The sequence below is a fragment of the Dama dama genome, chromosome 14, assembly GCF_033118175.1.
Source record: "Dama dama isolate Ldn47 chromosome 14, ASM3311817v1, whole genome shotgun sequence".
Classification (NCBI taxonomy): domain Eukaryota; kingdom Metazoa; phylum Chordata; class Mammalia; order Artiodactyla; family Cervidae; genus Dama; species Dama dama.
Genome location: NC_083694.1, coordinates 75,896,180 through 75,920,491, shown reverse-complemented (window position 1 = coordinate 75,920,491; position 24,312 = coordinate 75,896,180). Strand labels below are relative to the sequence as shown.

At 47.7% G+C, this 24,312-nt stretch overlaps 1 protein-coding gene across 6 annotated transcripts in view; it reads left to right on the top strand.

Moving 5' to 3' along the window:
* Window positions 1-308: 308 nt before the first annotated feature.
* PPP1R12B (protein phosphatase 1 regulatory subunit 12B) overlaps window positions 309-24,312 on the top strand; it is a 166,974-nt gene continuing 142,970 nt past the window's right edge. For all 6 annotated transcript variants that reach the window (XR_009695890.1, XM_061161132.1, XM_061161131.1 and 3 more), the window contains exon 1: window positions 309-608. Coding sequence is in view for 5 of the 6 variants with exons in the window: in XM_061161132.1 (XP_061017115.1) it covers window positions 324-608 (285 nt within the window). In the remaining variant the exon portion in view is untranslated. The remainder of the gene's footprint in view (window positions 609-24,312) is intronic.

Here is a 24,312-nt window from a genome sequence, read left to right as displayed (position 1 = left end):
CGGGCCGCGGACAGCTCCCGCCTTCGGGGCAGAGGTGACCCCGCGCGTCCGCGGCCAGGCCGAGCGCCTCCAGACCCCGCCTCTTTCCGGATGCATCCAGGGAATTGAAGTTCCGGTCGGTCCCGGGCGCGCCCGGAGTGGTGGGGCGCGCGAGGGGCTCCCACTACAAGTCCCGTGATGCCTCGGGGCGCTGCCCGCGCCTGCGTGCTGAGGCCGCGGGGCGTGCGGGCGGCGGAGCAGTAAAGATGGCTGCGCGCGGGACTCCGCCCTCCGCTCCCGGCTGAGGCGCTCGGCCGCGGCGGCAGTCCGGGGCAGCGGCGGCAATGGCCGAGCTGGAGCACTTGGGCGGGAAGCGGGCCGAGTCGGCGCGGGCGCGGCGGGCCGAGCAGCTGCGGCGCTGGCGGGGCTCGCCGACTGAGCAGGAGCCCGCCGACCGGCCGGGCGCGGGGCCGCAGGCTCGGCGCGGGGGCCCGCGGGTCCGCTTCGAGGACGGCGCCGTGTTCCTGGCCGCCTGCTCCAGCGGGGACACCGACGAAGTGAGGCGGCTCCTGGCCCGGGGCGCCGACGTGGACACGGCCAACGTGGACGGCCTGACCGCCCTGCACCAGGTGAGCGCGCGGGGCGGGTGGTGGAGCCGGGGTTCGCGCCGCCCGCCCGATGCTCTCGCGGAGGCCGGCTGTCCGTGCTCCCGAGAGCAGGAATGGGTCCGCGCCGCGTCCTCGGGTTTGCGAAGGTCCGGGGGCGGCTTCGTGACCCCTGGCCCAGCTCGCGGCCGCGCGCGACCTCAGGCTCTCCCCGCCGCGTCAGGCGCGCCGGCGGAGAGGCCACCTGCGGGGGGCTTGATGCTCCGGGGGAGCCTGTCTTCCCGCGCCCCGACAGCCCCGCGGGAATGACACGCCCCAGGCCGGGCCGCAGCCCGTGGACCACCGTGTGTGCTCGGTACCAGCACCTTCGCTGCGCCCATTTTTTGCCCCCGTGTTCTGAGTCACTGTCAGGATTAACTCCACCCTCCCTCTCCACGTGGAACTTCATCAGTTATTTCAGGGGGCCGGGAGTTGGACACCCACTCTTAATCCTTCTTGATTTCCTTCTTTTGCTGTCTGTGCAAGTGGATGCGTTGGCACGAGAATGCACTTCTAAATAATAATTCAAGCTTGCGTCATGCCACTTCTTTGAACAAACTAGCCAGGAGCTTAAAATGTGTCCTCACCATGTTTCGAGTCCTTTCTTTCAGATGAAAGGACCTTCTCTAACCCTGCTTGTATCCGCGTTTTCACCACTCAGAACAGTGCCCCACCTCAGAGAGCAACCAGTTCAGTTCAGTCGCTCCTGATTCTTTGCGACCCCATGGACTGCAGCACGCCAGGCCTCCCTGTCCATCACCAACTCCCAGAGTTTACTCAAACTCATGTCCATCGAGTTGATGATGCCATCCAGCCGTCTTATCCTCTGTCATCCCCTTCTCTTCCTGCCTTCATTTTTCCCAGCATCAGGGTCTTTTCACATGAGTCAGTTCTTCACATCAGGTGGCCAAAGTATTGGAGTTTCAGCTTTAGCATCAGTCCTTCCAATGAATATTCAGGACTGATTTCCTTTATGATGGACTGGTTGGATCTCCTTGCAGTCCAAGGAGAGTCTTCTCCAACACCACAGTTCAAAAGCATCAATTCTTTGGGGCTCAGCTTTCTTTATAGTCCAACTCTCACATCCATACATGACTCCTGAAAGAGCCATAGCTTTGACTAGATAGACCTTTGTTGACAAAGTAATGTCTCTGCTGTTTAATATGCTGTCTAGGTTGGTCATAGCTTTTCTTCCAAGGAGCAAGTGTCTTAATTTCATGGCTGCAGTCACCATCTGCAGTGATTTTGGAGCCCAGAAAACATTTATATAATTCTTTGCTGTTTAAAAATTATTTTATATTTCACTGCATGTGAATCTCAGCAGTGATCCTTTGAGGTAGGTGTTTGTTATTGATATAATAACCATTTTATAGGTGATCAATCTGAAGCTCAGAAAATTGTTGCTTGTATGGGATTAGAAGAGAGAGAGAAATTGCCTTTAGGGGTGGATTTTTCAGATTTAAACTCCAGAGCTTTATATTTCATCTAGTAAGGAGCTGAATATGTATAAGATGGACGCTAAGAGGGCCACGTGCATTTTAAATTTCTGAGCTCTTTGAGAGGGTGCGTTTTTAAAAAAACCACTTGAAGGGATCCTAGAGGATAGAGAAATAGAAAGCCATTTCTAGCACACGTGTTCTTTATTGAGGCAGTTTTCTGAGTATAACTTAGGCCCTGTTTCTTTTAAGGTGCCTCTGCCAGCTGAGTCCGGCCCTGACCGCATGCATTTTAACAGCACCCTGAGACAAGCAGCCAGTGCGAGGCCCCTCCTGGTAGTTCTTCCCACACCAGGAAACCACCCTTCTGACCCCTTCCCCTGAGACTGGACCTCTTGGAGTCTTTCTTTCCCTGTTAATTACCACCCTAGAATGTGACTTGCAGCTTCTCTCAGTCACTGTGATCTTCACACTCTGTGATCTCCTAAACTAGGAGAGGGGGAGATGACAGCCGTGGAATTTTCTCTGAAACACCTGCAAATGCTTTTTGATGTTGCTCCCTCCATACAGAGCTCGTGGTGGGTTGAGTTGACCAGGTGTACTCAATACTGGACAAATTTCAGCCACAGACTAAGCTGCTTGAAGATTTGAGGGGAAACAAACAAACCATCTCTTTGTTTTGAATCAAGACGGGCCTTTATTGGCTCAGGAACTCTTTTCCTAGTCAGTTTCCACAGAGTTAGAGTGTGTTTCTCCAAGGCCTGCAGAACTCTTAAGGTACCTAAAAGGGTGTTTTCGAAACGTGAGGCTGGAACTGCCGGTGGCTGAACGGCCGTTAGGTATCTTCGTGCCTGTCCTTCTGTGGAGCTGAGAGTGGTAGGCTCACCTGAATTACTTAGCTAAAATAGCCACTGGCCTGCCAGCGTGGTGTGAATTATCAGGATGATTGCTGCCGGCCACGTTCTGGCATGGCCTCTGGGCCAGCTGGGAGAAACCCCAGCAGACATGGCTGGACGATTCCTCTTCTCACTCAAGGTTACAGTAGCCGTTTTGTGTTTCAGGGCGTGGTGCCTTGACCCTGCTTTTGACTTAGACCGTTCTTTCTTGGCAGCCTTTGCTTCTGCCAGGAGGTGCTTGAATCAAAGATAAGTTCCGGGGGCCTGCTAATAATGCTTGAAATAGATCCGGATAAGAAGTATCTTGAAGGTTAGCCCTGCTCTGGTGAAAGCCTTGGAAACTGATGCATACCAACTAGACATGGGCAAATAAATTAAGATTTGGTGTGTATGCAGAGTTGTCAGTGAGAAGGGTGTTAATTGAGTTACATAACCCTTGGAAGAGCGTGCTTGCTCACAGAGGAATTCCTATTTCGTTTATGTGTCTATATTGTTGGGCTTGAAGTCTGGGCTTATAATTCGGTATGGGCTGGTACTTTAAAAATTTTGTTTTTACTTGTTTATGTGGTAAGATTTTTTATTAGCGCCTGTCTCGTGTCCTTAGCATTATGCTCTTGGGTCCTCTAGGGCCAGATACAGGCTCGTAGACCTGCGTCAGCCAAATTACTGGGCTGCTGAGAGGCAGCCATTTGCTTTTGGAAAGATTTTCTGGGCTTTGTCAAAATGGGTGCCTGCCCTTCCTCCAGAATGCATTCTGTCGGCGCTTGTGTCTGTGGGTGTGGGGAGGACACTGATGCTGGTCCTCGTGGCTCTGCACTCAAGACCAATGTTCATCTGGAGGATACCGAGAAAGCTAGGATGCTGTGCCTGATTCAAGTTCAGATTGGTTTTCTAGTGGTCTCAGAATCCACATTTGAGCCTCGGGGTCACCCCGGACTGGAAATCAACTCCTAGTGGCCTCAGTCATTCTAGAGCTGCCTCAGTCTGCTCCTGTGTCCTGAGCAGGGGAATGAAAAGGATCTGTTTCCCTGGAAGAGACTAGGTGGGGATAGGTGAGGGAAGGAAGGCAGGCAGAGCGGTTTCTGTTCAGCGAGACAGAAGACAAAGGTGAGAAGTATTCACTTCGGTTCCAGATAGTATGTCTGTGTGCCGATTTGTATACTAAAGTAAAATGTGTATTCCTTTTTAAATTGAGGTGTTTAAACACCTCATGGAAGCCACCCGTGTTTTCATTTTTTAATTTACGGCTGTGCTGGGTCTTCACTGCTGTTCGGGCTTTCTCTAGTTGCAGCGGGCGGGCCCTCGTCTTCATCATGGTGGCGTCTCTTGTGGGGCCCAGGCTCTGGGGTGCCGGTGTGGGCCCAGTAGTTGGGGCCCGCAGGCTTAGTTGCCCCGCGGCACATGGAATCTTCCCAGACCAGGGGTTAAGCCCGTGTTCCCTGCATCGGCAGGCGGATTCATAACCGCCGGACCCCAGGGAAGGCCTGTAATTGACGTTTGACATTGTGTTAGTTTCGTATGCACAACCTCTGCTCCTAGTCATTGTGCAGAGTTAGTTTTTTCTTTGTGATGAGAACTTTTAAGGTACGCTTTTCTTGGCAACTGTCAAACTTCTGTTGCAGTATTTTTGACCACTATCACTATGCTGTGATTACATCCCCATGACTTATTTTATAATTAGGATAAAAGTTGTCTTCTTAACCTTTTCTCTTTTATTCCAACTTCACTATTTATTCCTCTTACAGTTCCACGTGTGAAGTGACTTACCCAGTGTGTTGGTGAATTCTGCTCGCTCTTAGGGCCCAAGGCAATCTGGGAATAAGAGAGTCTATCGGCGTTTTCATCACTGTGGGTCTGGAGCATGCCTGCTGAGTCATTCTGGTCTGTGACCTCTCAGCTTGCTTCACAGGAGGCCACCTGGCCTTGCCTTCCCAGTCTTGTCTCCAGTCGTGATGCCATCGTGGACCTCAAAGCCAGATTTGAAAATGAGGCTTATTTTTATGGTGGTTTATTGGGAGGTGGGAGAGCTGGGGGAGTACTGACACAAGTTGTCTAACCACCACCTTTTATTTGCTCCTTAGCCAAATTTTTGTTCCGCCTGCTTGAAGTCCGATAAAGGAGCTGTCTACTGTGAAGTCGGCTTCAGAATCTTCTCTGTGTTTTTCAGTAGCCAAGCTGTCATTGTGTGTAGATGAAGCATAGTTCTGTTACAGGTAGAGGGTTGGACAGGTCTTGTGGGTAAATTAAAATTAAGTCCTTGCTTATTTTCATCTTTACAGTGTACTTTAAAGTACACATGTTTATAGGCTGTGTGTAGGTGTGTGTTAAATAGACCTGGGTTATGACAGGCGCACGCTGTTGTTTAGCCCCCGCCTTCATCACGACCGGGAACACCTGTGGCCCCCCACCCCGGCCCTCCGTCAGTGCTCCAGTCTGGGAATGCCGGGCCCAGCGGAGGCACCCACGCTGCAGGCCTTCTGAATCGGGCTGCGTTCGCTGGCTGTGCCGTGTGCGGAGTCCCCGGCGTTGTTGAGCTGTGAGCAGCACGCTGGCCTTCTTGCTGAGAGGTGGCCCACCGTACAGACATACCACGGTTTGTCGTCCGCCCACCAGGGGAAGGACATTGTGTTACTCACATTCTGGTGATAATGAACAAAGCCACCATAGACACTGCTTCCTGTCCTCACCAGTACTTGAGTCATTTTTAAAAAAGCCGTGTTAACAGTTGTGCGGTGGTGAGTGATTTTCAGTGACAGGCGTAGTGCTGGTGATAACACCTTGTGATCTTGAATCACAGTGGCAGCCGCGGAAGCTGCTGGAGGCAGTGACAGGCGCTCCTGCTTGGAAGGTATTTACTCTGAGCCAGGGCCTGTTCTAAGCTCTCTAATCTGTTAACCCACGAGTATACGAAGAACTCATGAGGTAGGTACTTTATCATTTTCTGGATCCTACAGAGATGGGGAGTCAGACCCACTGCCCAGGGTTGCACACATAATGTGTGGTGAAGTTGGAATTTATTTATGCTCAGGCAGTTGGAGGGTCAAATACCTGTTCTTAACTTTGTGTTGTAAGCCTCTTGCTACACTGTATTGCTCATTGTAAAACTGGGTAGAAAACAGGAGGAAAAGGTAGAAACAATTTAGAATCAGGCTCAGTTCAGTTCAGTCGCTCAGTCGTGTCCAACTCTTTGCGACCCCATGAACCGCAGCACACCAGGCCTCCCTGTCCATCACCAACTCCCGGAGTTACTCAGACTCATGCCCATCGAGTCAGTGATGCCATCTAACCATCTCATCCTCTGTTGTCCCCTTCTCCTCCTGCCTCCAATCCCTCCCAGCATCAGGGTCTTTTCCAGTGAGTCAACTCTTCGCATGAGGTGGCCAAACTATTGGAGTTTCAGCTTCTGCATCAGTCCTTCCAATGAACACCCAGGACTGATCTCCTTTAGGATGGACTGGTTGGATCTCCTTGCAGTCCAAGGGACTCTCAAGAGTCTTCTCCAACACCATAGTTCAGAAGCATCAATTTTTCGGTGCTCAGCTTTCTTCACAGTCCAACTCTCACATCCATACATGACCAGTGGAAAAACCATAGCCTTGACCAGATGGACCTTTGTTGGCCAAGTAATGTCTCTGCTTTTTAATATGCCATCTAGGTTGGTCATAACTTCCAAGGAGGAAGCATCTTTTAATTTCATGGCTGCAGTCACCATCTGCAGTGATTTTGGAGCCCAAAAAAATAAAGTCTGTTACTGGTTCCACTGTCTCCCCATCTATTTCCCATGAGGTGATGGGACCAGATGCCATGATCTTAGTTTTCTGAATGTTAAGCTTTAAGCCAACTTTTTCACTCTCCTCTTTCACTTTCATCAAGATGCTTTTTAGTTCCTCTTCACTTTCTGCCATAAGGGTGGTGCTATCTGCATATCTGAGGTTATTGACATTTCTCCTGGCAATCTTGGTTCCAGCTTGGGCTTCATTCAGCCCAGCGTTTCTCATGATGTACTCTGCATATAAGTTAAATAAGCAGGGTGACGGTATACAGCCTTGACGGACTCCTTTTCCTATTTGGAACCAGTCTGTTGTTCCATGTCCAGTTATAACTGTTGCTTCCTGACCTGCATACAGGTTTCTCAAGAGGCAGGTCAGGTGGTCTGCTATTCCCATCTCCTTCAGAATTTTCCACAGTTCTGAGATAAATACCACTACCGTTTCAATGTATTCCTTTCAGGTGTTTTTTTTCCCAGTTGTTCCTTATGTTGAGTTTGTATGTGTGAAGCCTGTGTTTGTAAAGCAAGTCAGTATCACTCGCTTTGCCTCCTGGTGTTTTCCTTTGTAATCGTTCTCCTGTGTTGCTCAGGGCGCTTTGAAGGTACAGGTTCTGTGAGCACTGCCGTCATCCACGTGCACTGTTTACATGTGTGTGTGTATATATATATCTAACACATACATATATTAAGGCGAGAGTTCTCAGGCGATTATTGGCTCACAGCCGCTGCTGAGTGCCTGATGGTATCCTGTGAATCTGCGCTGAACTCTACAGCAGTGCGCCCGAGTCCACGGTGGGTGCCTGAAACCGCACGTGGTGTCAAGCCCTGCATGTACTCCGGTTGGGTCGGGGTGCTGACGCCCCACAATAGCCGGTCCTCCGGTTCCAGGGCTCCGCATCTGCAGATTCAGCCGCCTGGGTGCTGTCTAGCACTGCAGTACATAGTTATTGAGAAAAGTCTGCTCTGAGTAGACCTGCACAGCTCACGGTCTGTGGTCCTCTCTTCCTCCCTGATGGGTGGGTGGGGTACACAGCTGACAAGAGCGTCAGCTCTCCTGAGTAGGAAGCTGCAGCTGGATTTCAGAATGAACGGAGGACAGAGAGGAAGGAGCCCGCTGAGAGTGAAGAGCGTCGTGCAGCCAGTTCCCGCCTGAGGGAGACGCTCCTTGTTCAGACAGGAGGGGGGCTCAGTCTGGCGCGGGGCTCCGCTGCTCTGAAGACCCTAGAGTAGGAGGATCCTGTCCACATCCGTGTGACTCAGGGCTGGTCATCTCCCCGTCTCGGCTCCAGTTCTTCATGTTTAAAATGAGACTTGGACACGAGCGTCAAGGTGAGCACTGATGAGCGTGGGAGAGGATGGGAGAAAATATGAAGGAGCAGAAGGCACAGTCTGGGAGAGAGGAGGCGGGCATGTCTCTCAGTGTGGTCGGCTGAGGAGTGCCCCCAGGACTGTGCCTGTCCTAATCATGGAGACCTGCGGGTGCGTTCCCTTCCAGAGGAGAGGGGCTTTGCAAGGTGATTACACTTAGGGTCTTTGATGGGAGGATGAGCCTGAGGCTGTCTAGGTGAGCCCAGTGTCATCGTCAGGGTCTTTATAAAGGGGAGGTGGGAGAGGTCAGTTGTAGGAGATGGTGGGGGCAGGAACCAGAAACGGGAGCGTCTCGGGGGCTCTCCAGCCCAGGCCTGCGGGCAGCCTCTCGCCACTGAAGAGGCCACTGGATGGAGTGCTCCGCAGAGCCTTCCCCGAGCGCGCCCTGCGAAACCTGGGTGTTGGCCAGCGAGACCAACTTCAGACTCTGTCCTCCAGATCTGTAGGTGGATACGTGCACTTCTGAGCCACTGAGTTTTGATCCTTTGTTACAGCAGCAAGAGGAGAGCCACGAAAGCCCAGTGATGCTGAGGAGTTTCAGGAATGAATGGTCAATAATGTGAAAGGAAATTGAGGAGCAGGCCTGGGGAAAAAACTTAGATTTGGTCATTTGTAATTTTTGAGAGAGCAGTTTCAGTGGGAAAATGTTTTGAGGACTTTTCATGGAGATTGTATCATGTTTTTACTATTAAGGATAACTTACTTTTCCTGTTGACTTTTGGAAGGGAAAAAATTAGGGCCCAAGATATCTGAGAAGACTCCTAAAATGTTGGTTTCTCGTTAGTTCGAGAGGCTTTGCTCCTCATGAGTGAGGGGTATTTTAGGATGCTAAGCCCGGCACTAGAGGCAGAAGATTGTGCTCCTGTTACTGAAGGGCGGACTAGCTACGTGAGCTTACTTCATTTCCCAGCCCTGCTTTGGCCCGTGATACTCACTGTCCCTGGAGGGCAGCCTGGGCGGGCGTGATGGGGAGATTAGTGCCAGCAAACTGCTTCCTCTGTCCCTTATTCTTTCGCATTCATTTATTGAATGAATTAATGCGCCTGACTCTGTGCTTCTTGTTACTTAGCCATTGATACGTTTTAGAATCTAAATAGAATTTGGAGAATGCTAGCTGGTTCCTATTATCACTCATGATGGGAAATTGGCTACATAGCAATTTTCTAGTCTAGCCTTCTGGCTCTCTCCGAGGTTGGTGGGGGAGTGTTACATTCATCAATATTTGGCACTGTTTTCATGTAGTCCTATTTTCCTAAAGATGGTGGAAGAGGGAAGTTAATTGTTAATTAATCTGTAGTGCCTCGAATAGTAATAATAAACCAGAAGAAAGATCTTTAAAAAAAGATTTTAAAAATTGAAAAGAATTTTTCTGGCCACGCATTGCAGCATGCAGGATGCCAGATGTGAGTTCCTTCGATTAGGGCTCTAACCCAGGCCTCCTGGAGTGGCCACAGGTGGTCTTAACCACTGGGCCACCAGGGAAGTCCGGGATCCAGAGGTAAGATCCTGACCTGGAGCTTACATAGGCGAGGAATGGAATTGAAACCTCATTTGGGTTACTAGCTGAAGCTTGCTCAAATAGATAACTTATTATTATTTTTTGCTTTAAATTTATTTATTTTTCTGCCTTCGAAGTATAATTTAAGATATTTTTCTTAAATTTTAGATTGTAATCAATTGGAGTAAATTTGGAGGACTTGAAGTTTAATCAGGCGCATAGAATTTGTGTTTGTTTCATAAGTCAGGTTAGTTGGAAAACTGAAGCCTTAGCTTTCAGTATAGAAAGTTGATCCGTGTGTACTTCCTAATGCAGTATTGTAGTGCAGTGTACTTATGGGGGGTTATGTAAGGATTTAGAAAAGATGTCCTTACTGTCCTTACAGACCATGATACTGGGGCTGTTTGGGGAACTGCTTTGCACCCTTACGCTGAGTGTCCACAGCATATCCGGCAAAACCTGGCTTCCACCTGTGAATTTTTGGTCTAGTGACCCACTTTTTTTTCCTTTTTAAACCTTTAAATTAAGAAATGTTTCAAGATACAAAAAGAGTAGTATAATGAATTCTCAAAAGTTGTCAACTCATGGCCAATCTTGTTTCATCTTTACTTCTTTCTTTCCCTGTCCCCAAAATACTGGGTTATTTTACGGCCAGTCCTAATTATCACATACTTTTATTTGTAAATATTTCAACATGTATTTCTAAGAGATAGGAATTTAAATGAAAACAATTACAAATTCATTAGCACACCTAAAAATTGAAAACTCACTACCTAAAACCACCGAACTGAATTGATCCGGTAGTGTTTAAATTTCCCTGGTGGTTCATGAATATTTTTCTTTTTTTTTAACAATTGGTTTATTCAGATAAGATCTGCATTTTGGTTCCTGTGTATCTTAAGACTCTCTTAATCCATAGTTTCCTGCTCATTTTTTCCTCTGCATTTTATTTGTTGAAAAACTGAATTGTTTGTACTATAGAATTGCCCACAATCTTGATTCTGCTGACTGCATACTTAGAATGCTAATATGCTCTCCTGTATTTTCCATAAACTGATGGTCAGATCCAGAGATTTGATCTGATTCAGATTTGAATTTTAGGCAAGAGTATTTCATAGGTGATGGTATGTACTTCTGTCAGGAGGCACATGATATCAAGTTATCTGTTTGTGGTTTAGTGGCTGGTGGTGGCCTAAACAGAATCTTGAACTTTCAAGTCTGTCTTGACTAGACCTGAATTCTATTAATCAATAATTAATGCATTCTTCTAATTATCATCACATCTCCCTTTGTTGACCTTCTCCTTGGGAAACCTGAGACCAACTCACAGCATGTGAATTGTGAACCTTGTCTCTTGCAGGGCTTGACATGTAGCTGGCAAGCTTAGATCAGTGCCCTCGTGTGTAAAAGTTTGTCGGTGACAATGACTGTAAGGAGCGAAACTTCATCACCTTTTCAGATCTGTTTCGTTACCTCTTAGCTGAAGTTCCCCCTATTCTGAATTTATTGTTCAGAGTTTTAGTTCAGTAATATGGTTTCTTGCCCCCGAAGATTGCACCAGCCCTGAGCTTCATTATAAAAGAAAACCTCAAAGGAAAGGCTCCAGAGAAAACTCAAAGAACAGAGTAAATCGGCTGCACAGTGAGAAGAGAGCCGGTCTTCCAGGTGCTGCCTCGTCGGGGAGGAGACAGAAGAGGGAGTGTCCGTTCGGAGTGTCTGGGTCACTGCAGGAGGTGGGGCGCTCATCCTTGTTCACGTGGAGACTGGGTTTGTGGGGGCCCTTTGCGGGCCAGGAGAGGCCTGCCCGTCTAGTGGGATGGGGCTTTCACAGTAGGGGGTGTTATGAACTGTTTATTTTGAAGTTTGTTTTATTATGAACACAGTTTTATGAACTGTGTTTTATTTATATGGGACATTTCATGGGAAGCAGGTTTACTTTCTTTCTGTTTCTCTGCAGTGTTTTTGCCAGGTATCTATTTTTAGTTATTTTTATTCTTTCACTCATTCATTTTAAAAGTTGGCTGGCCTAGCCATGAGACACAGCTTTAAAGTTCCAAGTGCACTGTTTGGGTTCTTGGAACTCAGCTTCACTGTTTTGCGCTCATTCCTCTTGTTGCCTTTCCTCCGCATGTTTAAGTTGCCCCCTTTGAAGGCAAATAGCTTGAAAAATGAGATCAGAAGGATGGCTCGCCTCCCTGTCAGTGTCTCGGGATACAGGATGGTAGAGTCCTGCCCTGACTGCTGAGAGCCTTCCTGCCCGCTGGGAGCTCGGGGCCCAAGAGAGGCCGCCTGTCCACTTGCGCCCCACCTGCAGCGCAGGGCTGGCATCAGAGGGTCTTCCTGCTGGGACTCTCGGTGCTCAGAGGGAGCTCGCCATTGGCACGGTTGCCAGGCGCATGGAGACACTGTGCCTGCTCAGCTGTCTCTGCTAACGCCCGTTAATGTCGGTGTCACCACGGTGCGAGGGTTTTTGTTGTTGAGTCGTATCTGATTCTTTGTGACCCCATGGACTGCAGCAGTCCAGGCCTCCCTGTCCTTCAGTATCTCCTGGAGCTTGCTCAGACTCATGTCCGTTGAGTCGATGATGCCATCCAACCATCTCATCTTCTGCCGTCCGCTTCTCCTCCTGCCTTCAATCTTCCAGCATCAGGGTCTTTTCCAAGATCGGCTCTTCGCATCAGGTGGCCAAAATATTGGAGCTTCAGCTTCAGCATCAGTTCTTCCAATGAATATAGAGACCTTTTTTAACAAAGTAATGTCTCTGCTTTTTAATATGCTGTCTAGGTTTGTCATAGCTTTTCTTTCAAGGAGCAAGCATCTTTTAATTTCATGGCTTCAGTCACTTTCTCCAGTGGTTTTGGAGCTCAAGAAAATAAAACCTGTCACTATTTCTACTTTTCCCCCATCTATTTGCCATGAAGTGATGGGACCAGATGCCATGATCTTCATTTTTTGAATGTTGAGTTTTAAGCCAACTTTTTCACTCTCCTCTTTCACTGTCATCAACAGGCTCTTTAGTTCCTCTTCACTTTCTGCCATTAGGGTGTTATCATTTGCATATCTGAGGTTATTGATATTTCTCCCAACAATCTTGGTTCCAGCTTGTGATTCATCCAGCCAGGCATTTCAAATGGTATACTCTGCATGGAAGTTAAATAAGCAGGGTGACAACATACAGCCTTGACGTACTCCGTTCCCGATTTGGGACAGGTTTGTTCCGTGTGCAGTTCTAACTGTTGCTTCCTGACCTGCATACAGGTTTCTCAGGAGGCAGGTAAGGTGGTCTGGCATTCCCATCTCTTTAAGAATTTTCCAGTTTGTTGTGATCCACACAGTCAAAGACTTTAGTCAGTGAAGCAGAAGTAGATGTTTTTTCTGGAATTCCCTTGCTTTTTCTGTGATCCAACAGATATTGGTAATCTGATCTCTGGTTCCTCTGCCTTTTCAAATCCACCTTGTACATTTGGAAGTTGTTGGTTCGCATACTGCTGAAGCCTGCCTTGAAGGATTTTGAGCATAATCTTGCTGGCAAGGGTTTTCAGTGGGAAATAACCCTGAAGTGTAAGTCAGTGTCTTCATTATTGTGAAGAAAGCTATTACTATATCTTCCTTCAGTTTTTTTGTAATATCTAGAGAAGAGAAATTTCCTGTTCTGTCTCCATAATGCACTTCTGAGATTTGAATCTTTAAAAGTTTAAACGATCCTTTATTAAGTTTTTTTGGCCACATATTTATTGTTTCTTAGATACCAGGTCCTATGGTAGCTGCCGGGGTATACAGGTGGCGTAGTTCCTGCCCTCAGGGATCGGATAGCTCAGTTTCAGAGACGCCGTCTGGCCCGTATTGCTCCTGGCTAGGGTTGCCTCCACTTTCTGTTACCCTGTTCATAGTAGACGTGGGGAGAGTATTGATTATCTACAATTTGCCTTTGTATACTTTTAGGTAATCAGCCTTCTCCGATCTTTATGTAATAAAATGCCCGTGTCTTTAATAAGGTCGGTTTCCAGGCCCTTGGTCACTCTGCTCTGTCTTCTGTGCGTTTCCCATCTCCGCGTCCTGTGGGCTCGCTGGTGAGAGTCCGCACGGCCTCTGCTCTGGGGCCACCCTGGCGGGGGGCTGCTGGAGAAGCGCTGAGCCCAGGGCTGGCCGAGTGTGTGGCTTTGTCAGAGGATGATCACGTTTCAGGCCATCGCAGCAGAAAGGACCTTGGAGGACAACACCTGATCCACCTCTGTCGTTTTTACAAATGAGCAGTCTGAGCCTGGAAAGAAGCTGAAAGAACACCATGAACATGGAACAGAGATTCAATACAATGAGATGTTTTATCTATAAAACAAACCAGATTTCTGCTTGGTAGTCTTCTGTTTCTGAAGATGCAGTTGTTTCCAACATAACTTTGAGAAAAACAAAATATTCTCAATTCTTTTGGAGAACTTTTGAAGAAGGACAATACCATATGGCTGTATTTCTCTCTGAAAAGCTACAATGTAATAGAAACATAATGGGGTAATTATTCACATTTCAGAAAATGAATCTGAGAGCTCTTTTAAGTATTCACATTTGTATTTCATATTTGTGAAATACTTTTAAGTATTTCACATTTTATTTATTCATCTTTGTATTTACTGCTAACCGCATAACTTTAAAACGAAATTATATAAAAGGAAAAGCAGTTCATTAGTGCAAACACCACCTTAAACACATGAACTTTTTATTCTTTCCAGATCACATTAATTCTTACAAATGTTTTAACTTGGTAGAACTCACTGGGTGTCATAACTCTAAGTGCCCTTTACTGAGTGTACACTGCAGTATACTTTTTCCTGTTCTTATTACCTTTGCCTCAGCAGTTCCAAGTATGTGTTGTTATTCCATTTACTGGTGAGCAGAGTTGGGAACCTGGACCCTGTCGGTCGGGCTGACTCAGAAGCTTCTGCTTTCTACCAGGATGTGCCGCTCTCAGGGAGTCCTGCTCGCCTCTCCGTCTGGACTGTCCGTTTGCTTTTAGAAGGCCTCTTGTGGACGCGTGCTGTTTTGTAGGGGAGGTTTCTTCCTGCAGTCTGTCTCTCCCTTGATTCTTACCGAGTTCTGCATTTGCTCAGTGTGAGATAACATCCAGAGCACCGCGTCCCCGCCTCACTCACGGCGTGGTGCACACAGAGATGACCACACTGGGGGCTGGAGACGTGGGAGTTGGGTATAAAAACTCAGGACATTTCTTAATATGTCACGGTAAAATCTATTCAGATCCAGACTTTACCTGTTAGCATTAAAAAAGAATCTGCCTGCAGTGCAGGAGACCCAGGTTTGATCCCTGGGTTGGGAAGATCCCCTGGAGAAGGAAATGGCAACCCACTCCAGTATCCTTGCCTGGAAAATCCCATGGACAGAGGAGCCTGATGGGCTACAGTCCATGGGGTCACAAAGAGGCACGACTGAGCGACTAACACACAACACACACATAGTTGGTTTACAGTGTTGTTAGCGTTAAAATCTATAAACAATAAATAGACCAAGAAGTAACAATCAAGAAATGAATAAAATTAGTTGTTTTATTGAAGAACATATAATATCAGCTGTATCATGATGATGTTGATGATCATGACAAACATACATATCTTCAGTTTCGGTAGAAAAGCAATATATTTTACATGTGCTTGCAAAACGGCAGTCTCTCCTGGTGTTCAACAGTGTAGACTAAAATAAAAACGTAGGTTAAAGCGAGTCTGCGCTGTGGAGTCGCCCTCTGACAGTGTGGCGTGCACCGATGCTGTGATCACTGAATTCAGGAGCCACGCAGATTAAACACAACATTACCCACCTAAAACTGGTTGCAGAACATTCTTTTAATAGTAATACAGAATTTCATTCAGAAGATCTTTGTGTCTTACTCGTAACCCATCTGTAACACAGTAATGACGGGGGCTCTCCGATAAAGCCCTTTAGCTTAAACACGTTGTTAGGAAGAACTCAGTGAATGTTGGCTGTTGTTACGTTGAGTTAGTATCACAGTATGGTTAAGATTATGATTTTATTCTTTTTGTTGCAATGGTGAATGGTATTGTTTCCTTAATTTCTCTTTCTGTTTTTTCATTGTTAGTATATAGGAATGCAAGGGATTTCTGTGTGTTAATTTTATATCCTGTGACTTTACTATATTCATTGATTAGCTCTAGTAATTTTCTGGTAGAGTCTTTAGGGTTTTCTATGTAGAGGATCATGTCATCTGCAAACAGTGAGAGTTTCACTTCTTTTCCTATCTGGATTCCTTTTACTTCTTTTTCTGCTCTGATTGCTGTGGCCAAAACTTCCAACACTATGTTGAATAGTAGTGGTGAGAGTGGGCACCCTTGTCTTGTTCCTGATTTCAGGGGAAATGCTTTCAATTATATCTACCTAAAGAAACAAAAGACCTATACATAGAAAACTATAAAACACTGATGAAAGAAATCAAAGAGGACACAAACAGATGGAGAAACATACCGTGTTCATGGATTGGAAGAATCAATATTGTCAAAATGGCTATTCTACCCAAAGCAATCTATAGATTCAATGCAATCCCTATCAAGCTACCAACGGTATTTTTCACAGAACTAGACCAAAGAATTTCACAATTTGTATGGAAATACAAAAAACCTCGAATAGCCAAAGTAATCTTGAGAAAGAAGAATGGAACTGGAGGAATCAACCTGCCTGACTGCAGACTCTACTACAAAGCCACAGTCATCAAGACAGTATGGTACTGGCACAAAGACAGAAATATAGATCAATGGAACAGAATAGAAAGCCCAGAGATAAATCCATGAACCTATGGACACCTTATCTTCGACAAAGGAGGCAAGGATATACAATGGAAAAAAGACAACCTCTTTAACAAGTGGTGCTGGGAAAACTGGTCAACCACTTGTAAAAGAATGAAACTAGAACACTTTCTAACACCATACACAAAAATAAACTCAAAATGGATTAAAGATCTAAATGTAAGACCAGAAACTATAAAACTCCTAGAGGAGAACATAGGCAAAACACTCTCTGACATAAATCACAGCAAGATCCTCTATGACCCACCTCCCAGAATATTGGAAATAAAAGCAAAACTAAACAAATGGGACCTAATGAAACTTAAAAGCTTTTGCACTACAAAGGAAACTATAAGTAAGGTGAAAAGACAGCCCTCAGATTGGGAGAAAATAATAGCAAATGAAGCAACAGACAAAGGATTAATCTCAGAAATATACAAGCAACTCCTGAAGCTCAATTCCAGAAAAATAAATGACCCAGTCAAAAAATGGGCCAAAGAACTAAACAGACATTTCTCCAAAGAAGACATACAGATGGCTAACAAACACATGAAAAGATGCTCAACATCACTCATTATTAGAGAAATGCAAATCAAAACCACAATGAGGTACCATTACACACCAGTCAGGATGGCTGCTATCCAAAAGTCTACAAGCAATAAATGCTGGAGAGGGTGTGGAGAAAAGGGAACCCTCTTACACTGTTGGTGGGAATGCAAACTAGTACAGCCACTATGGAGAACAGTGTGGAGATTTCTTAAAAAACTGGAAATAGAACTGCCATATGACCCAGCAATCCCACTTCTGGGCATACACACTGAGGAAACCAGATCTGAAAGAGACACGTGCACCCCAATTGTTCATCGCAGCACTGTTTATAATAGCCAGGACATGGAAACAACCTAGATGCCCATCAGCAGATGAATGGATAAGGAAGCTGTGGTACATATACACCATGGAATATTACTCAGCCGTTAAAAAGAATTCATTTGAACCAGTCCTAATGAGATGGATGAAACTGGAGCCCCTTATACAGAGTGAAGTAAGCCAGAAAGATAAAGAACATTACAGCATACTAACACATATATATGGAATTTAGAAAGATGGTAACAATAACCCTATATGCAAAACAGAAAAAGAGACACAGAAATACAGAACAGACTTTTGAACTCTGTGGGAGAATGTGAGGGTGGGATATTTCAAAAGAACAGCATGTATACTATCTATGGTGAAACAGATCACCAGCCCAGGTGGGATGCATGAGACAAGTGCTCCGGCCTGGTGCACTGGGAAGACCCAGGGGAATCGGGTGGAGAGGGAGGTGGGAGGGGGGATCGGGATGGGGAATACGTGTAAATCTATGGCTGATTCATATCAATGTATGACAAAACCCACTGAAATGTTGTGAAGTAATTAGCCTCCAACTAATAAAAAAAAAAAAAAAGATTATGAGCTTTGGAGTCAGATATGGCCTGGCTTATCTGATAATCCTGGCTTAGCTGCTTACCTTGACTTTGTGTAGGCTGTCTGAACCTAAGTGCCCAATTCGCAGTAGGTGCTTAGGTGACTTCCATTAGTCCTGAGATGAAGACCACAGTCCTTCCTTACTGTGGACCGCCACCCCTCCCCACCCCCACCCCCCGCCCAGGCATTGTATGGTCTTGTTAGTCCCTGTTAGTCCTCTGAACTTGGCCCCTTTGAAGCGCAAACGTTTAAAATTTTGATGACGTCCAATTTATTTTTTTTTCTTCTGTTGTGTGTGCTTTTAATATCACATCTAAGTAACGACTGAATAATGCATAGTCATGAAGATTCACATCCGTGTTTTCTTGTGTGAGTTTTATAGGCCCAGTCCTTACGAGTTGGCCTTTGATGCGTTCTGCGTTTTTCACGTGGTATGAGGACGAGGTCCAGCTTGATTCTTCTGCGAATATCCAAGTGCCTTAGCACCGCTTGTGGCAAAAACTCTGAAGGGCAAATCTTCCTTTTCTGGTCTGCATTTTTTGACCAGAAGCTCAGAGAGTGTTGAATAGTAATTGTGATTGAATAATAATTTGTCTGTTTTCTTTCTTTAAGGAGACATCTGTTATATGTCTCCATTAAATGTGATGTTTGTTCTTTTTTTAATAGTTTCTTTTGATGGCAGTTTCTCTCTAATTTGTTAAGGTTTTTTATTGGGAAATTTAATACACATTCAGAAAAGTATATATGAAACAAAACTATGTAATTAATGGATTTTTATAAAGCAGAGGCCTGAGTTACCATCACCTTGGTCAAGAAATAAAAGATTATTTGCTAACTGTTCTAAGAGCAGGAAAGAGCAGTAAGTTTTTGACACCTCTGATGTTAGAACCATTAGTTAACAAGCCCGGGAAGTTTTAAAGGTGCTTAGGGTGACGTCACATATAGTGTCCTGTGAAAGTGTCCGCTTCCCCCTGAGAGGTGCCAGTTACCAGCTGTGGTTTAGCTGAGCCACTGAGGCTGCCATCATACATTTCCAGGAGGATGCACCTGCCTTCTCGTAGTCTGTCCTTGGATGGGTCACAGGCACCCAGGCCCTTCATATGTCCTATGTTCCTGTGTTTCCTTGCTCAGTAAACGGCACCTCCCTCTACCCAGCTGTCCTGGAGACCTGGCTGATGTCTGTGACACCTTGTTTTTCTGGATTCGTTTCTTCCTCAGTGTTCATACAGTCCGTCCTGTGCGTTAGGTGCTTCCTAGGCCTGAGGGTGTGTAAGGAGCGAAACAGACATGGTCCTCTCGTGAGCATCCGGCCCCCGGATCCTGCGGATTCATCTCCCGAGTCTCTCGAGTTGGTCTGCGTTCACTTGCTCTCCTGTTCGTTCTGTTAGTCCAGGCCTTTCTGTCTCACCGGGGTTATAGGGAGAGTCTGCTGATGGTTCCCCTGCTTCTCCTCTGGTTTCCTGTTTCCTGTACTCTCAGCCGAAAGTCGTAAATGCCCCACATTTCCCTGAAAACCCTCTCTTCTCACCATTCCCAGCTTTGGACTCTGCGCTTTCAGCTGCATTGCTGGTCTCCCCTCCCCTCAGTCTCGTTATTCCTTGTCTCCACGTCCCCAGCCGCGCTGTGTCTCCGCTTGGCCTGCGCACCTTTCAGGCCTCCAGCCCCCAGCGCCCCCCGCGGTGGCTTTCCCGTGCTATCCCCCGCATCAGGTGCGTCTCTGCTTCCCCAGTGTCGTACGGCTTGCCCGTCAGGGGCCACTTGCCGTGTGGTCTTACCCCTTATTTAACTGGCTGTCTTCCTTTCACCAGACTCTAAGGTCTGAGGGCCCAGGAACCATGCCTGACTTATTCAGCACTGTGTTAACTGCACCACCATACCGTCTATTAAACTTCAGACATTAGGACTCGCTGTTTACTCGGGGAATTCATGAGAAGAAGGGGGCGGTGGCAAGGGAGGAGCAGTGAGTTGTTCCAGAGAATAATTTAATGAGAATAATCAGAATTGGAATTTGAGTTCCTATTTATAACTTTCTTTGCTGCTAAGTATATGATTTTCTTTCTTAGTAATTGGTTCTTATTTTAGATTTTTTATTGGTTAAACTTTGCTTGGTTAGCTCTTAGAGGGAATTAGGAATTGGGTATCATGTTCTTATGTCTTTTAAAGATAAACAGAACAAGGAGAGCATAAACCAGGATTTAGGTGCTAAAAATATTGCAGAATTCAGAGCCTTGACCTCCAAGCAGTGTGTCAGTGTGAGGAGCACAACTGCTAAGATAAGTGTCTCTGAATCAGAAAGCTTCTGTGGCATTCAGGCAGGGTGCTCTGTTAGGAGCACTACAGCTTTTGTATCCACTTGAAGCAAACTCTAAACTGAGTGAATTGGTAGAAACATGAGAATTGTAGTAATGATAAAACATTTTTTAGTACGGTTTGGAAATTGATATGTAAATACAGTCTTGTACAAAGACTTGCATCCTTTTAGAAATCATAGGTGAATTAAATAAAATTAGTCTTTATTTTAATTTGATTTGAAATTATCCCGGAAGTTGTCATCTATAATAAAGTAATATGGAAAGTGTCAATAAAGTTTTCTCAGTACAATGGAAATGTTGAATAATAGGATAGGGGAGCACACCAGAGCCAGTGATGGACGGCGCGTCTGTTCTCTGAAGGCTGGGCCCTCTTCTGTGCCCACACGTGCTGCAGGGCCCGCACAGAAAGGAGTAGGAGAATCAGCCTCCTCCCCCAACGACTCTACACCTTTGGTGGGATGGGACGTTGTTACGGGAGCAAATAATTACTAGCTGTGTAAGGGAGATGACTGTCTGGAGTAGACAGTGTGGGTGTTCTGAGGAGGTAGAGGTTTCTTTAGTTGGAAAAGGCGCTGTTCCGGGCAGCTTGTCGGGTGTCTCTCAACTGCTTATTGAGTAAAGAGATTGACTGTTTTGGCACAGAAGAGTAATGTGAGGAGGAGAGTATTTTAAATGATTAATGAGATGAAGACTGTTTTGGGTGGACTGACTGAGTTAGAACTGGACCTGGAACAACAGACTGGTTCCAAATAGGGAAAGGAGTATGTCAAGGCTGTATATTGTCACCCTGCTTATTTAACTTCTATGCAGAGTACTTCATGAGAAACGTTGGGCTGGAAGAAGCACCAGCTGGAATCAAGATTGCCGGGAGAAATATCAATAACCACAGATATGCAGATGATTCCACCTTTATGGCAGAAAGCGAAGAAAAACTAAAGAGCCTCTTGATGAAGGTGAAAGGAGAGTGAAAAAGTTGGGTTAAAATTCAATATTCAGAAAACTAAGATCATTGCATCTAGTCCCATCACTTCATGGCAAATAGATGGGGAAACAGTGGAAACAGTGAGAGATTTTATTTTTGGGGGCTCCAAAATCACTGCAAATGGTGACTGCAGCCATGAAATTAAAAGACACTCCTTGGAAGGAAAGTTATGACCAACCTAGACAGCATATTAAAAAGCAGAGACATTATTTTGCCAACAAAGGTCCGTCTAGTCAAGGCTGTGGTTTTTCCAGTGGTCATGTATGGATGTGAGAGTTGGACTTTGAAGAAAGCTGAGCGCCGAAGAACTGAGGCTTTTGAACTGTGGTGTTGGAGAAGGCTCCTGAGAGTCCCTTGGACTGCAAGGAGAGCCAACCAGTCCATCCTAAAGGAGATCAGTCCTGGGTGTTCATTGGAAGGACTGATGCTGAAGCTGAAGCTCCAGTACTTTGGCCACCTGATGCAAAGAGCTGACTCATTTGAAAAGACCCTGATGCTGGGAGGGATTGGGGGCAGGAGGAGAAGGGGACGACAGAGGATGAGATGGTTGGATGGCATCACTGACTTAATGGACATGAGTCTGTGTAAACTTCAGGAGTTGGTGATGGACAGGGAGGCCTGGCGTGCTACAGTCCATGGGGTCGCAAAGAGTCGGACACGACTGGGTGACTGAACTGACCGACTGACTGAGGCGGGAGAAGCAGAAGTCAAGGTGTGCAGTGACTTATGGAGTGGCTTCCACGACCCCGTGATGGGGAACACAGAATGGTGAGAGTCACCAGAGAAAGCAGGAGAGGCCAGAGGCAAAGCGGCCTGAACATTCGGAGAGTGCGCCGAGATCCAGCAGCTCCTGTTGTGTGCCAGATGCTGGGAACACAGCGGTGAGGAAGCCCGGCCTCCGCTCGGCCGGGAGCAGACACGGGGACGGCAGGAGGAGGCTGGTGGGGGGCGGAGAGGAGCCCAGCTGAGGCGCGTGCAGCTCGAGGTGAGGCTGGGAGACGGCGGCACTGCAGTGCGCTCAGCAGTGGAATCTGCAGAAGGGCGTCTGGTGTGAGGCCTGTTTCGGAGTTGAGTCGGCAGGACTGGGGGGCCGTGGCTGGGCGGTGACCCCAGCTCCTCCGTGCATGGTGCTAGCGCTGCCTCCTCCCAGCCTGCTCTCCTGAGCAGCTCAGCAGAGCAGGAGGCGCCCGCGGCAGTTCTTCTCGGCTGCGCTGCAGACACTGAGGTTTCAGCCCTGGTCCCGCCACGCGCGCTCAGACGGTCACCTCCGCCCTTTGTGCGCGTCTCCTCGCAGGTGAGGTGAGGGGGATGAGCGTTCCCAACTCCGGGGCTGCTCTGAGGGTCGTGGAGCTGGCATGTAAAGTGCTGAGAACCCTGCTGGGCGCACAGCGCGCGTGCAGGTCTTGGTTGGTGACGAGGTTTGTGAGATGCCTCCTCGGGGTCTTCGTGACCGCCCACCAGCGTGCTCATCATCCCCAGTGACTGCGTCTCAGTGACCAACCATGTCTTCACTCTCCTTCCTAGTAAGGAAGGTGGCCTAGTCATCGTTTACTTTCAAAAAGGAAAGGCACGTTCGGGGCTCCTGCTGTGTGCCTCCAGACAGCCCGTTGCGTGTCTCCTTCCCACCTCCTCTGAGAGGCTGACGTGTCCTCCCTGCCCCGCCCTGCACCCCTCTCCCCTCCCCGCGCCCCTCTCTCCCTCCTGCCCCACCCCCCTCTCCCCTCCTCGCCCGCCCTTTGCCCCTCTCCCCTCCCTGCCCCTGTCCCTGCCTGTCGCCTTTTCTTTAAAACACTGCAGGTGTCTCCATTCTTCTTACAAATAAAAATGGCCTCCAAAAGAACTGTTCCTTAGTTTTAATGTTTTTTTCAAACTTTCTTTTGTCCTCAAATTCTCTATTCTACTCTAATTCCTGCTTTCTACTGAAACTGCTTTCCTAAAGGTGACCACTCTCTCAGACTTCTAAGTGCTACACCTCACCCTCTTCCTCAGTTTCCCTCCTTTTGGACCGTTTCGTGGTATGTTGCGCACTGGGTTCCTTTTATTACCGAGAACTTCTGTCCTATGAACCGTTGCCTGTCCCCCACTCTTCTCTTGCATCCCGAATCCCTCCTTTCCCCTAACCCCGTGCTGCCCCCTTCCCAGATGCTCGCCCTTGGCCTGCTCGGTCGCGTCTCGTTTCTCCACTGCTGGCCTTGCCCGCCCCAGGGCCTCATCTGGGGCCTCTGTGCGGGTTGTGTCCAGGTCTGTCCAGCCCTCAGTCTTGGTGTTTCCAGAGCAAAACTGTTTTCATGCCAGACACGCACCTGTTCCTCCAGTCTTGTCTTTGGGGCGGAGGTTATCATTCCCCTCTTGGTGCCCTCCTGACTGCGTGAGAATCGTCAGCATCGCCGTGGTGAAGGTGGAGACGCTGAAGCACTGAACCGGCAGGGCCAGGGCAGCCCCAGAGCCCCCCTCTCCTGGGGCTCACTGTGCTGGGCGTCACGGCGGAGGCTGGGCTTGCTGTGCCCCCTCCCCTGTGGTCTGCTGTCAGCAGGACGCGCCAGTCCTCTTAAACGTCCCCACTCATGCCGTGGGGGCCCCATGTGGGCCCGTGTGGTCTGCGAGCTCGTGGAATCCTGCCGGCAGCCTGCTCGTCTGCTGACGGGCCCCCTTTTCCCTGGCACGCTTACAGCCCGTTTTAGTTGCACCTACAGGGTTATCTGTAAGATACCAATCTCGTAATGGAACTTACATTTAAAACACGATCACTGCTGAATCTGATTCCACACCGTAGTATTTGTTAGAATACAGAGGCCTGGGCCCCCCGTTTGGAAAGCCCAGTTCAGCGGGCCCAGCCCGGCGGTCTGTATTTTCACCTGCATGCAGACCGTTCTGATGCAGCACTGTGTCTGGAATCCCTTGGCATGCAGGCAGAAAGGCGAACAGGGTGTCAACTACAGTGTCTCAGCCCGTCTTACCCGCTTCTCTCTCCTCCCGGCCACACTCGGGCCGCGCACAGATGGAGTGTGCCCCTGCCCACCCGCCCTCAGCTTCCGCTCCGTGGCTTCTGTCTGCCGTGGTGGTGTGCCCGCCCTAAGGTGTGCCCGGCTCTGTGCCCCATGGTCTGTGGCCCGCCAGGCTCCTCTCTGGGATTCTTCAGGCAAGGATGCGGGAGTGCGTTGCCG